Source organism: Salmo salar, chromosome ssa05 (genome assembly GCF_905237065.1).
Source record: "Salmo salar chromosome ssa05, Ssal_v3.1, whole genome shotgun sequence".
Classification (NCBI taxonomy): Eukaryota; Metazoa; Chordata; class Actinopteri; order Salmoniformes; family Salmonidae; genus Salmo; species Salmo salar.
The window spans coordinates 37,324,455-37,338,985 of NC_059446.1; the positions used below are offsets into that span (position 1 = coordinate 37,324,455).

General features: G+C 42.5%; 2 protein-coding genes across 5 annotated transcripts in view; one reads left to right on the forward strand and one right to left on the reverse strand.

Moving 5' to 3' along the window:
• Positions 1–3,755: 3,755 nt before the first annotated feature.
• Positions 3,756–9,212, forward strand: mrpl18 (mitochondrial ribosomal protein L18). 2 transcript variants are annotated; one of them, XM_014199795.1, is made up of 4 exons: positions 3,756–4,054; positions 4,200–4,368; positions 6,771–7,057; positions 9,008–9,212. In XM_014199795.1, exons 1-3 carry the CDS (start codon positions 3,952–3,954, stop codon positions 7,027–7,029), a joined length of 531 nt encoding a protein of 176 aa, XP_014055270.1. In that variant the 5' UTR covers positions 3,756–3,951; the 3' UTR covers positions 7,030–7,057; positions 9,008–9,212. The 2 variants fall into 2 exon arrangements, with proteins under 2 accessions (XP_014055270.1, XP_014055269.1); XM_014199794.2 differs by having other exon boundaries at positions 6,771–7,005.
• A 2-nt stretch (positions 9,213–9,214) lies between these two features.
• Positions 9,215–14,531, reverse strand: part of si:ch211-203d1.3 (protein phosphatase Slingshot homolog 3) — a 28,834-nt gene continuing 23,517 nt past the window's right edge. For all 3 annotated transcript variants that reach the window (XM_045718147.1, XM_014199792.2, XM_045718148.1), the window contains exons 10-17: positions 14,294–14,422; positions 13,604–13,650; positions 13,333–13,479; positions 12,944–13,144; positions 12,656–12,857; positions 12,423–12,533; positions 12,198–12,296; positions 9,215–12,108 (exon numbers count right to left, since the gene is read on the reverse strand). In XM_045718147.1, the coding sequence (XP_045574103.1) occupies positions 11,914–12,108; positions 12,198–12,296; positions 12,423–12,533; positions 12,656–12,857; positions 12,944–13,144; positions 13,333–13,479; positions 13,604–13,650; positions 14,294–14,422 (1,131 nt within the window). In that variant the 3' untranslated portion in view covers positions 9,215–11,913. The remainder of the gene's footprint in view (positions 12,109–12,197; positions 12,297–12,422; positions 12,534–12,655; positions 12,858–12,943; positions 13,145–13,332; positions 13,480–13,603; positions 13,651–14,293; positions 14,423–14,531) is intronic.

Sequence of the window (14,531 nt, forward strand, 5' to 3'; positions counted from 1 at the left end):
CCCCCTCCCAGCCAAAGCCAGGGATGCTTTCGAGCCATCATTCTCTGATTGGCTTCCTGTCAAGGTCAGGATTCGTTTACAAGAGCCCCGCAGCAAATCATTGAGTCTGGTGGAACCTCCCTCACATTTTCATGCTTGACCGAAAGCCCCATATTCCAGGACCGACTGCCGCCTTCCGTTTAATGATCAACAGCCGTCACCATCTGCAGGACTCTCTTTGCGTACGGACTAGTACCGAGGTAACTCCCGTTTGGTTTTCATTGTTAGCAACACCTGAAAACAGGTGATATACAGGGAGGGATTGGAAGAGCCCTGCTAGAGGGCTACCTCGTTATGTCCCTTACTAAGGCTAAGGACTCATTAAGAGAGTCATTGTTACTACCGCTGTTTACCCGCGCTTCATTGAATTTCTTCACTTTGACATTCAGAGCACTGGGGTGAGATCACATCGCGTCAACACCCACCTCGGACCTTCGCAATGCTTTGTTTTAATGAAACAGTCGGATTCCCCGGGTCCACACCAGTTCTAAGTCAGCTGCTAGGCGCAGGCCAATGCGACTCGCTGGAGACCCAACGTGAACAGGGCCGGCGAGCGCCGTAGCTGGGAGATCCCCCCCACCCGGTCCACCTTTGGCCTGCCGACGGACACCACCCCGACGAACCCCCGCACGCAGCCAGCCCCTTGCGAGACTACGCACGACATACCGCGAGATGAGCCGCACAACGAACTTGCAACAATGTCGTGAGGAGGTCGACGGAGCGACTGCTCTCCCAACAGCGGCTCGATCCCCACTTCGCACCCCAGCCCGACCGACCCAGCCCTTACACCAGAACCCAAACCGGCTGCGCGCGTGTGCCATCGTGCACAAATGTATTTTGTCCCCCCACACCAAACGCGATCATGACATGCAGGTTAAAAATATCAAAACAAACTCTGAACCAATTACATTAATTTGGGGACAGGTCGAAAACCATTCAACATGTATGGCAATTTAGCTAGCTAGCTTGCACATGCTAGCTAATTTGTCCTATTTAGCTAGCTTGCTGTTGCTAGCTAATTTGTCCTAGGATATAAACATTGAGTTGTTATTTTACCTGAAATGCACAAGGTCCTCTACTCCGACAATTAATCCACACATAAAACAGTCAACCGAATCGTTTCTAGTGATCTCTCCTCCTTCCAGGCTATTTCATCTTTGAACTTATATGGTGATTGGCATCTAAACGTTCATAGTATTACCACAACGACTGGCAAAACAGTTCTTCTTTCAATCACCCACGTGGGTATAACCAATGAGAAGATGGCACGTGGGTACCTGGTTCTATAAACCAATGAGGAGATGGGAGAGGCAGGACTTGCAGCGCAATCTGCGTCAGAAATAGGAATGACTTCTATTTTATCCCTTGGCAACGCAGACACTCGTTGGCACGCACGAGCAGTGTGGGTGCAATAATTGAATAACATGGATTTCTGAATTTATTTTGCAACGCTCGCGCACGCGACGTGTCTGGTCTGGTCAGCATGTTAGAGCCAATCCTTATCCCGAAGTTACGGATCTGACTTGCCGACTTCCCTTACCTACATTGTTCTAACATGCCAGAGGCCGTTCACCTTAGAGACCTGCTGCGGATATGGGTACCGCCCGGCGCGAGATTTACACCCTCTCCCCCGGGATTTTCAAGGGCCAGCGAGAACTCACCAGATGCTACCGGAACCGCAACACTTTCCAGGGCTTGGGCCCCTCTCTTGGGGCCAATTTAACATTTTGAAAAATGTATGTAAAATCGTGTGAGATGAAAATGGACAAACCAAAGGGTGTGCAATATAAAAGGGTAGTCAGCGGACATTCTGAACTTTGTTTGAATCCAGTAGGTCACATGACCAAGGAGCTATTGAAATTAGAAACTTTGAACAATTCATGTAAAAACGTGTGAGATGAAATTGGACAAACCAAAGGGTGTGCAATATAGAAGGGTAGTCAGTGGACAATTCTGAACCTTGTTTCAGTCAAGTAGGTCACGTGACCAAGGAGCTATTGAAATTAGAACGTTTAAATTTTTTTATGTAAAATCGAGTGAGATGAAAATGGGCAAACTAAAGGGTGTGCAATGTGTAGGCCCACTAATTGTACTTTCTGAACCTTGTTTGAGTCCAGTAGATCACATGACCAAGGAGCTATTGAAAATAGAAACTTTGAAAAATTAATGTAAAAATGTGTGAGATGAAACTGGACAAGCCAAAGGGTGTACAATATAGAAGGGTAGTCAGTGGACATTCTGAACCTTGTTTCAGTCAAGTAGGTCACATGACCAAGGAGCTATTGAAATTAGAACGTTTTAAAAATGTATGTAAAACGTGTTAGATGAAAATGAGCAAACTAAAGGGTGTGCAATATACAGTATAAGGCTTGTCAGTGGACATTATGACAGCAGTTTGAGGGTTGTAGGTCACATGACCAGAGAGCTATTGAAATTCAAAAAACATTGCAAATTAATGTAAAATCATGTGAGATGAAAATGGATTAACAAAAGGTTGTGCTACATATACGGCTACTCAGTGGATTTTCTCAAAGTAGTTTGAGGGTTGTAGGTCACAAGGAGCTATTGAAATTTGAATTGTTTAAACATTATTGTAAAATCTCATGAGATGCAAATGGACAAACAAAAGGGTGTGCAATGTATAGGTTCACTGAGTGTACATTATGAACCTTGTTTGAGGTGTGTGGGTCACATGACCAAGGCGCTAATGAATTTCAAAAATGTAAATAAATAATTAAAAATAGTGTGAGATGTAAACCGACAACAAAAAAGTGTGTGCAATGTGTGTCTATACCATCGAGTTAGCTATAACCAGTTTGGAAAGTTTTAGGAGTAATGGTTAAAGAGCTATTGAAATGTGAAAAATTTGATTTGTCACTATGTTGACGGTCCCTAACTGATGTTTGTGGACGTAAGGAAAACTACAGGCGAATATCCGTCGAATATCCAGCTTGAATCTGTCTTTACCTCGGTTACAGAAAAATCCCCAAAGCCAAATTTCTCAAGGGAGTGGAAGAAGGACTGATGCTCCACTGTGTCAAATGCTTTATAAAAATCCAAAAATAATATGAAGCTATCCTCGGTTATTAGGTCTGAGTAGTCAAGTATGTTTAATACTAGACTGATATTGTTAGAAATATCTGTCCCTCATAAAGCCAGACTGTGTTTTATCAGTTATTGCATCCAGGACTTCTTTAATTATTTTTGCAATTAGTAAGGCTTAATATATTATAGTCATTATTATGAAGACAAACTGGACGCCAGTTATAGATGAGCAGCACTTGTTTTTTAGGCTTAGATATCAGTGTTATTAACCCGAGTCATTGTAGGAGGGGGAACATTGTTTTTAATACTCTCTAAAAAGACTAAGTAGGAAAGGTTCTACTTGTTCAGAAAATAAATTGTAAAATTCTGCCGTATCAATGCCTGGGGATTTATTGTTTTTTAGATGTTTGATAGAGTCGATAATATATTCAACTATGATGTGATCACCACACTGTTTAGATTCTATATCACTGATAGTGAACATTATTCAGTAAGTCAAAAAACATATGTGGATTCCTGAGAGCACGTAGAGCTATACAATTTCCCGTAAAAATTGCTACAGTAGTTAGCGATACATTTTTGGTCATTTGTAATAACACCATCAATGTTTAAATTATGGATAGTGTTATTTGTAGACCGCAACAGCGTCTCTCTCGCTTACGAGGAAGAACCGGATGTTGTCAAAGATGACGAAAAGGAAGTGGTCCATGCAAAGTGTCAAAGATGGCGGCACACATGTCAAGGCGAATGCTGCTTAAATAATATACACAGTTATACTGTTTTCTCTATGGTATGAGTCGCTAAAGTGAATAATCAAGTATAGACTGCACTTTATTACTCATATATGACCACATAAGGAACGAGAGGATGGCAGTTTTGGGTGATTTATGTCGAACCGTGCGGTTATTACTAGGTCAAATTCAAAGGTGCGGGCAGAGTGGGTCAGCAATCAACCAATATCAGAAATCAGGTAAGAGAACACTGCTCCTCGTTGATGCCAAATGTGTTATGTGTAAATTATCATGTTTATGAAAATATCTATTGGGTTAGCATGTTCCTAATGCTGCTTTATACACCGCCATGCTCTTCTCTTGATCCCCCTTCTCTCTCTCCAGTCCGTTGTATGAGCCTGGCGGCGCCCAAGCTTCAGCCCACTGTAGATGATAATGAAGCCGTGAACCCGACATTTGTGAACAGAAACCCGCGGAACCTGGAGCAGATGGCTCTAGCGGTGAAGGACAGGGGCTGGAGAACAACCTGGCCGTCCCAAAAGTTCTACCACAGGTGTGTGTGTGAGTGTGTGTGTGTGTCTCAAATCTAAATAAATTGTATTGGTCACATACACGTGTTCAACAGATGTTATTGTGGGTGTAGCGAAATGCTTGTGTTTCTAGTTCCAACAGTGCAGTAATATCTAACAATTTTACAACAATACACACATCTAAGTAAGGATCTGTGTGTTCATACTTTGGATGAAGAAATTGACACTAGAGGTCGATCGATTGTGATTTTTCAACGCCGATACCGATTATTGGAGGGCCAAAAAAAGCCGATACCGATTAATCGGCCTATTTTTATTTCCATTGTATTTATTTGTAATAATGACAATTACAACAATACTGAATGAACACTTATTTTAACTTCATATAATACATCAATAAAATCAATTTAGCCTCAAATAAATAATGAAACATGTTCAATTTGGTTTAAATAATGCAAAAACAAAGTGTTGGAGAAGAAAGTAAAAGTGCAATATGTGCCATGTAAGAAAACTAACATTTAAGTTCCTTGCTCAGAACATGAGAACATATGAAAGCTGGTGGTTCCTTTTAACATGAGTCTTCAATATTCCCAGGTAAGAAGTTTTAGGTTGTAGTTATTATAGCACTATTTCTCTCTATACGATTTGCATTTCATATACCTATGACTATTGGATGTTCTTATAGGCACTTTAGTATTGCCAGTGTAACAGTATAGCTCCATCCCTCTCCTTGCTCCTACCTGGGCTCGAACCAGGAACACATCGACAACAGCCACCCTCGAAGCAGCATTACCCATGCAGAGCAAGGGGAACAACTACTCCAAGTCTCAGAGCGAGTGACGTTTGAAACGCTATTAGCGCACACCCCGCTAACTAGCTATCCATTTCACATCGGTTACACCAGCCTAATCTTGGGAGTTGATAGGCTTGAAGTCATAAACAACGCAATGCTTGAAGCACAGCGAAGAGCTGCTGGCAAAATGCACGAAAGTGCTGTTTGAATGAATGCTTACGAGCCTGCTGCTGCCTACCATTGCTCAGTCAGACTGCTCTATCAAATCATAGACTTAATTATAATATAATAAACACACAGAAATACGAGCCTTAGGTCATTAATATGGTCAAATCCGGAAACTATCATCTCGAGAACAAAACGTTTTTCTTTTCAGTGAAATACGGAACCGTTTCGTATTTTATCTAATGGGTGGCATCCCTAAGTCTAAATATTCCTGTTACATTGCACCACCTTCAATGTTATGTCATAATTACGTAGAATTCTGGCAAATCAGTTCGCAACGAGCCAGGCGGCCCAAACTGTTGCATATACCCCGACTCTGCGTGCAATGAACGCAAGAGAAGTGACACAATTTCACCTGGTTAATATTGCCTGCTAACCTGGATTTCTTTTAGCTAAATATGCAGGTTTAAAAATATATACTTCTGTGTATTGATTTTAAGAAAGGCATTGATGTTTATGGTTAGGTACAGTCGTGCAACGATTGTGCTTTTTTCACAAATGCGCTTTTGTTAAATCATCCCCCGTTTGGCGAAGTCGGCTGTCTTTGTTAGGAAGAAATAGTCTTCACAGTTCGCAATGAGCCAGGCAGCCCAAACTGCTGCATATACCCTGACTCTGTTGGAAGAGAAGTTTACACATTTTCCCTAGTTAAAATAAATTCATGTTAGCAGGCAATATTAACTAAACATGCAGGTTTAAAAATATATACTTGTGTATTGATTTTAAGAAAGGCATTGATGTTTATGGTTAGTTGCACGTTGGAGCAACGTGTACCTAAGCGATTATATGCAACGCAGGACAGGCTAGATAAACTAGTAATATCATCAATCATGTGTAGTTAACTAGTGATTATGATTGATTGATTGTTTTTTATAAGATAAGTTTAATGCTAGCTAGCAACTTACCTTGGCTTCTTACTGCATTCGCGTAACAGGCAGGCTCCTCGTGGAGGGCAATGTAAAGCAGGTGGTTAGAGCATTGGACTAGTTAACCGTAAGGTTGCAAGATTGAATCCCCGAGCTGACAAGGTAAAAATCTGTCGTTCTGCCCCTGAACAATGCAGTTAACCCACCGTTCCTAGGCCGTCATTGAAAATAAGAATGTGTTGTTGACTGACTTACCTAGTTAAATAAAGGTGTAAAAAAAAGTACAATATAAAAAATAAAAATCTATCGGCGTCCAAAAATACCGATTTCCGATTGTTATGAAAACTTGAAATCGGCCCTAATTAATCGGCCATTCCGATTAATCGGGCGACCTCTAATTGACACTAGATAGGCAGACATACAGATTGACAGTCCTTTTATAACCCCTTTTGTCTTTCCCCTACTCTTCTCTGTCATCTCTCTTCATGCCCTTACCCCTTGCTTCTCCACCGATTTCCCCCACTCTTCTCTCCTCCTTCAGGTTGGTTTTCTCTCGCTCCCAGCACTATGTAACAGCTGAGGTGTTTGCCAACGGTGATGCAGTCCCTGTGCTGTCGTGTTCCACCAAAGAGTGGGCCCTGAAGCGTGAGCTGGGTTCTACCCGTTGTGTGGCAGCCAGCCAGGCTGTGGGTGAGGTGCTAGCACAGAGGTGTCATCAAGCTGGCATCACAAGGATGGTGTACAGACACATCCCCTGGCAGTATCGCTCTGATGCTGTAAGTACGGGTGGGGGGTTGTGACATCCCTTGACAGTACTGGTAGAATGCTGTGAGTACAGAGGTGTGTGTGTGTGTGTGTGTGTGTGTGTGTGTGTGTGTGTGTGTGTGTGTGAGAAACGGGCTTCATGTTGTTCAGTGTTTGCTGAGTAGTTGGATACAGCCAAGTTTATGAAGATCCAGAGCCCTATACTATGAATCTGGTTTGAGGAGTTAGCCAAGGTAACTTAGGTCCACCTTTTAGCCAGGTCAATTTCTACGGCAATGAATTCTTCGTAGCTAACCTGCTAACTCCACTTAACTTATCCTGAGTGAAGCGTTTGAGCTGTGAGTTGAGGACCAATCAAAGAATACTGAACAAAAATATGAACGCAACAATTTCAAAGATTGATTTCCTTATATGAACTGTAACTCAATCAATTGAAATAAATGCATTAGGCCCTAATCTATGGATTTCACATGACTGGGAATAAAGATGGTTGGTTAGATACCTTAAAAGAAATTGGGGAGTGGATCAGAAAACCAGTCAGTATCTAGTGTGAACACCATTTGCCTCATGCACTGTGACACATCTCCTTCGCATAGAGTTGATCAGGCTGTTGATTGTCGCCTGTGGATAATTGTCCCACTCCTCAACAATAGCTGTGTGAAGTTTCTGGATATTGGCGGGAACTGGAACATGCTGTCATACACGTCGATCTAGAGCATCCCAAACATGCACAATGGGTGAAATGTCTGGTGAGTATGCAGGCCATGGAAGAACTGGGACATTTTCAGCTTCCAGGAATTGTGTATAGGTCCTGTGACATGGGAGCTGCAACAAACACTAAAACTAGACAGTTATCTCAATCTCTTCATTCAAAGTCTCAGTCATGGACACTCTTACTGACAGTTGTGGCTGCTTTGCGTGATGTATTGTTGTTTCTACCCTCTTTCCTGTTGTCTGTGTCCAATAATGTTTGTACCGTGTTTTGTGCTGCTATCACGTCTACTCTGTGAAGTGCGATTGTGCAATATTGCAATTCTACCATATTTGGTAGTGAGTGGAAATACCAAGCGGATGCTTCACATTTATACTTCCAGTGAAATATGAATCATTGTTCTGTGGCTCTACCGCTTCTTAGACTTGCTTTCAATGAGAATGACAGATCTGTGAATTTGGTGGGGTTATATATTACAGCTTTAAATATTTTATTAATAAAATGTTTGTTAGAGTAATATTCAAATACATATTACACAACATTGTCATTTTATTTTTACTTTTATTTAACTAGACAAGTCAGTTAAGAACAAATTCTTATTTACAATGACGGCCTACCCCTAACGCTTCGAATGTAATTCTGGTGTACCAAAATGCAATGTCGGTGTGAATGAAGCGTAACCGATGACACTGGGCCAATTGTGCGCCGCCCTATGGGACTCCCAATCATGGCCGGTTGTGATACAGCCTGGAATTGAACCAGGGTCTGTAGTGCCTAGGCCACTCGGGAGTAATGAGAAGATGCATTTGAAACTTCACGTACAGTTAAACTTTCATATGACTTAATAAAATTGTTTTATCGATAGTGGGGAAAAGGGGACTTGTGCATTGATAAGCACACCAAAGACACTTTCAATAGCCCATTTCACACCATAGCATGCTGAATTTGCAGGTTAACCATTTTGACTTCGGCACAAATGAAAATGTGGCACTAACTGGCCCATGTTTCAGCATTGTCACAATGAAGAGTTTGGCATTTGAGTAGCCATGTGCGACATGAACACACAGTTACAAGTCCAGCTTGAGTAAGCTGGCGGGTGTATGATCAATATCTACATTCGTAACATGGATGAAGCCTGAGATGGAATGTGGCACTAACTGAACCTAGCTAATTTCAGAAAAGCCCGAGTAGATCTAACTTGATTTGTAGGTTGGCGCACAATTGGCCCTGCCTCGTCAGTCATAAGAACGTGTTAACTGACTTGCTTAATGAAATAAAGTGTTCGTGTTTCTCTTTTTCAGGTTCAGTCCTTCCGGACAGCAATGAAGGAGGGAGGCGTCACCCTCAGTGAACCGCGGCAGAAATTCATCGGGAACTAAACTGCAAAGGTTCCTAATAGCCTATAAACAAAATATTCTCCCTGTTTGTGTTGACACAAAATGGCCCATTTTCAATTTTATTTACATTGTGTAATTCAATAAAAAAAAGGCAGACAAATGAACGTGACATGGTTTCAGTATAATCATTTATTAATTCACTCAAACAGTATAGCTGTAAAACGCAGCCATAGACGACAGATACAGGTCATTTATCTTTTTGATCTTAGAACAGCAGAGGTTGGCTCAGGCAGTGTTAATGGCATGTGGTGGTGGAAACCTGTTTTATAACGGTTTAATTGTGAGTATAGAAAGAAAGATGGTGATCAACCTAAAAATGTGTAAACATCATTGGTGAATATACAAATCAAGGCCAGCTGAATACATACAAAAAAAAAATCATTGGATCGATACAGAAGCCAGCATAAAGAACAGAAGGTCCATCCAGTCAACTGCGGAAAGTTCAGAAACACCATAATGCTGAATCTACCTTGATCCTCTCAAAAAGTCCCAAATAGACAAACACTCGTTCAAAAAACAAAACTACCCTTAACACACCACCACCCCCGGTCATAATAAGCAAAGCCAGAGCATACACACAGGAACACATTCAATGCAAGTAGCTACATACTGCACAATGACATCATCCCAGTCAAGCAAGGAACAAGACTAAATGCATTTAATCAATATGAAATAATGCCACCACCTCAGATAGCAATATACTGTAGATATTATAAATACTTTCAATTAGGGTCTTTCAGGAAAGAACTTGGTTATTTTGGTCCCACGTCCAAGGCACTCATACAGCAAGGCTATTTATGGAATGACAGTGTGACAAAGAAATAAACATATGAAATAAATTGAACCCCCGAGATTTAAAATGGTAGAAGTTTCTAAAGATCCTCATTAAATATGTCGTCTTGACATTAACTCAAGGACAAAGTTGATTGGCACAGAGGAACACATTGGCATACAGTTTGGTGCCCTTGGATTAGTCTAGAATAACAGTTTAAAACAGTCACTCGATATTATATCTCCCAGTCGTTTGTACTTTTGAATGACCCGCTATTTTGAAACATCTGAGAAAATTGAGCCCGTATGTGTTACCATGCAATATTCATAAACTATAAAAAGATATGGTATGTGCGTAATTAAAAACCGAATAAAGGAATAGAGAATGGCACTTAATGCATACAATAATCCCAACTGGCAGCATACAGCCTCTAACGTCTGTCTTCTCTGTGAATTTAAGGAATCATTGCATAGATATGCCCTGAGAGAGAGGGCGGGCAAACTCCACATATGCATGTGTTATGATACGTACCGAAATGCAGAAGATAAATGTAAATACATTCCAACTTCTATGGACCATAGGTAAGTCTAACCAGAAATACAACGTTATTGTCATACACATATTGGCGTCGTAATACTGCAGTGACATTAAAACAATGAGCCATCACTACCAATTGCGTGTAAATGGTTTGGTGAACAGTGATACATAAACACAGGTCAACCAACCTTCGAGTCAAAATGCAAGCCGAGAGCTACCGCTCAGATAAAAACTAAAAAAGAAGCCTATGCAACAACCAATTAAACACAGTTCTGTAGCAATGAGGTTTGTGCAGTAGGCTATAGGCCCAAAACATTATCACTGTATATTGCCTACCCTTGAATTGCCCAGCCAATGTTGTTCTTCTCAGACCATTTTTAAAAATGATATTTCAACATTGTAGGTATATGATCACACTGGTAATATAGAATTTGTTGTATTACTTGTGAGGCACAGCTAAGTGAGCATTTTGTTTTTACTGGACTGATGGCCTGTTTGATGGTTAGTCTGAGGGGAGGAAGGGAGCAGCGGACCCTCTCCGCTGAGAAAAAGGGACACAGTCTTAATCCATCTGATGGGAAATTTAAGTCGCACTGCATTATTTCAGCCTCAAGCACCAATTCATGTTGACCAGAGGAAGTTAAATATTCCTCTGTATTAAAAAGGACAAGCAGAAAATAACGCAAGCTTATCGAAACACGCATTTTTTATGTCTTATAAAACGGTTGAACAAAGTGTTGACAGCAGTGGAGGCTGGTGAGAGGAGCTATAGGAGTATGAGCTCATTGTAATGGCTGGAATGGAATAATTGGAACAGAGTCAAACATTTGTTTTCCATGTGTTTGATACCATTCCATTTATTCCATTACAATGAGCCCATACTCATTCAAACAGCAGCTCTTTGCTGTATTCGTTGAGTCCCTCTAGTCATGGTTTGAAAAGTTTTTAAATCTCAACATGATCAACTTTGCTGTGGGTTCGATGGCTTCTTTTTACAGTCTATGGCGCGAGGAAACTGCAGACACGGTGATCTGAGCTATACGATTGGCCAGCGGTAGGCCTATAGCTGCACTTGATTTTCTCTCTGGGCCTGCCGAGTAAGTGGAGTTCTACCTTCAGACACATGAAATGGTTAAAAATGTGAACACTTTACCTTCCTGGCACTAGAGCTGCTGAATCAAGTGCACCTTTTTGTACAGTGTTTGGTGATCGACTAGAATGGCTTGGAGATCAACCAGTCAATCGTGATCGATCGGTTGGTGACCACTACATTGAAAGAACCAAACAGGAAATATTGTGCAAAAGGCATGACGGTTAAATAATCTATAATATAATGATGATAGTTGGAGTCTTAAGGTCTGATGTATATAACTATATTAGGGTAATTCGTTCATGTTTATAGCTTGAAAGTGGGCAGAACATGTCATCTCTTCCTATTAGTGTCTCCTCTAGGCTTCTCATTCTCCATCCCCTCTCCCGCCACCTCGTCTTCTGTTCCTCTTTACCGCACCTCCGTTGTCTTGGCATCTCCTTCCCCGGTCTCAAGTTTGCTTGGCCCCGCCCCTTCCAGTTTTCTGAGTCCTGATAGGCGGCTTGGCTCAGGTGAAACGTCCACATGGGCCCTCTGATGCATGAGGCCTTTCCGTCTATAACTCCGCCTCCGTTGCCCTGGAGACCTCCGGTGACTGTTGGCAATCTACGCCAGCAAATGATAAAAGGTTAAGAAAAACTGTTGCTCTTTCTTCTCTACCCTTTCACTCCTTCCCCATCTTTTACCTCTCTTACCTGTTCATTCCTTAGGTCCTCGTCTTCCAGTTCATTGATGGACTGCATGAGAGAGAAGAGGTTCATCCTGCCACTGCGACTGGGGCTGTGAGAAGCCACCTAGAGAGGATGGGAGGGAGGGTATTAGAGATGGATAAACAGGTTGCTTTTGACATTGATTCAGTGTAATATAAATGTTAGAGAAGGTATTGTCATGTCACTACACTTGTGAGAGAGGTCGCCCACCTGTACAGTGATGAAGGGATTGGGTACAGACGGTTCCGTGGGTGGAGCAGCCGGTTCTGTGGGTGGAGCTTCTGGGTCAGTCTCAGACTTGTGGACAGGCTCTTCAAATAGCTGGTCAAGAGAGGGACAGAGATTTATGATTGCTTCAAATAATTAAAATATAATAAAATTGCCACAAAATAAAATTCATCTGGAGCTTGACAATATCATCCTAACCATAAATATTTCCTAACCTTCATCTCTATATCTGCCTCATCAACTTCATCTGGACTCTCCAACTCTTCTTCCTCTTCCTCCTCGCTCTCCTCCTCCTCTTCCTCCTCCTCCTCCTCCTCCTCATTGCTGTGTGAAGCAGCAGACTGCGCTCTCTCAATCTTTCGCTGCTCCTTCTCTGCCCGTGACTTCCACCTCCAGAGAGCGCTGTGTCGCTGCTGACTGGAATGGAGGGTACAGTAAACATACAGGCGATGTTAGGTCTCACACACACACACACACACACACACACACACACGTCAATTAACCTGGCGTTGAGGATGCCGCTGTAGGTGTGGAGCTGCTTCATGAAGCCGTCGTTGGGCTGGACAATGGGCCTGCGTTCCCTGACGTAGGACAGAGCCACCTCCAGGGGCCAGCGCTGCTGCTTCATGGCGTAGGCCACCACCGTGGAACCAGAGCGAGACACGCCCATCTTACAGTGCACTAGCACCGCCTGGCCACTCTGCCTATTTGGGGGGGGGGCAGAATGGGGATGTGTTATTGTGTGACTAAAATGAACAGTGCCATAGTTGAGACTTTCACTTGCTTATTCAGGGTGGCACAATGATCTAGAATAGACTGATCGACTTAAAATCCATATCATTACAGTGCAATGCAGGGAGAAGGTCTAGGAGTGAGAGGAGGGTGGGACTACCTGGCTGTGTTGATGAAGGTGTATGTGTCTTTCCAGTGTGACAGCAGGTCTGTAGCCTCCACGTCGTACACTCTGATATTCATGTAGCTGAAGGATTCTGGGAAGAAGTTGTCAATCTCCCGCGTCACGTTCAGGATGTAGCCCACGCTGCAATGTCATTGGCCGACACTTAGTTACCCAGCAACAACAACACATTGGCTTGCTCGTTTTCTTACGCACCTTATACAAGTCAATAACAAGCGTACACACACACAGTAATTTAAAGGTTTACTTGTTTTTCTGTAACTCCTCAAAGTTGGCAGCATTCCACTCAGAGCCCTAAAAGACAGAGACACACAGAGCCTAATTCACCAGCCTGGAGAGGAGAGGGTCAGAGCTTTCTATTTACCAGCTGTAAACACTAGGCTCGAGTCATGTGACCGACTCTTGGCTACAGCACACTTCCTGTGATGATCATCCCTGACGAGATTTCGCAACTTAAATCCCCTAGAGTCCATTGATGCACCGGTGCGTCAATCTAAGTAACATAATAAAAAAATCCCCAACAGAATCTGTCAGTTTAAATTAGAGATATGTTGTTTTATTTTTACATGGGCTGCGTCTCAATCCACTACATCCGCCCCATGTCGTCCTTCCGCATCTGTGGTGGAGAGTGGCAGAGCTACACCGCTGTTTATCAAACTAGGAAAAATCCTGAAAATCACGTCTTCTCAACAAAAACATCTGCAGCATTTCCAACAGTTTGGCCTACAATATGACCACTCTACGACCCACACAAGTGTCACGAGACTAGTCTAAAGCAACCCATTGAAATGAATGGAGGTACAGTACTTTTTACCGCTCCTCATGATCAAGGTTAGGGATTTGGGATCGGGTAAGCTGATCAGATCTGTGGTTAGGGGCTACTGCTGTGTGGCATAGGTCAAAGGTGACATTATTAAAAGGGTCAGATGGGACTCACCAGGAACAAGTAGTCAAATATTTTGGAGGGCTTGTCCATCTGCGCCATGGTGACCATCATCTCGTTGTCGATGTATTCCTTGTAGTTCTTCATGTCCATGCCTATCCTGGTCTCCAGGGCACTGCGGACCTGGAGGAAGGAGGAGGATGGCCAACCGAACAACAGCACGACGCCATGTTTGCTCCCAATGAGCATTCAATCCATCCATGAGGTTAAACTAAGCTATTGAGCTCTGGTT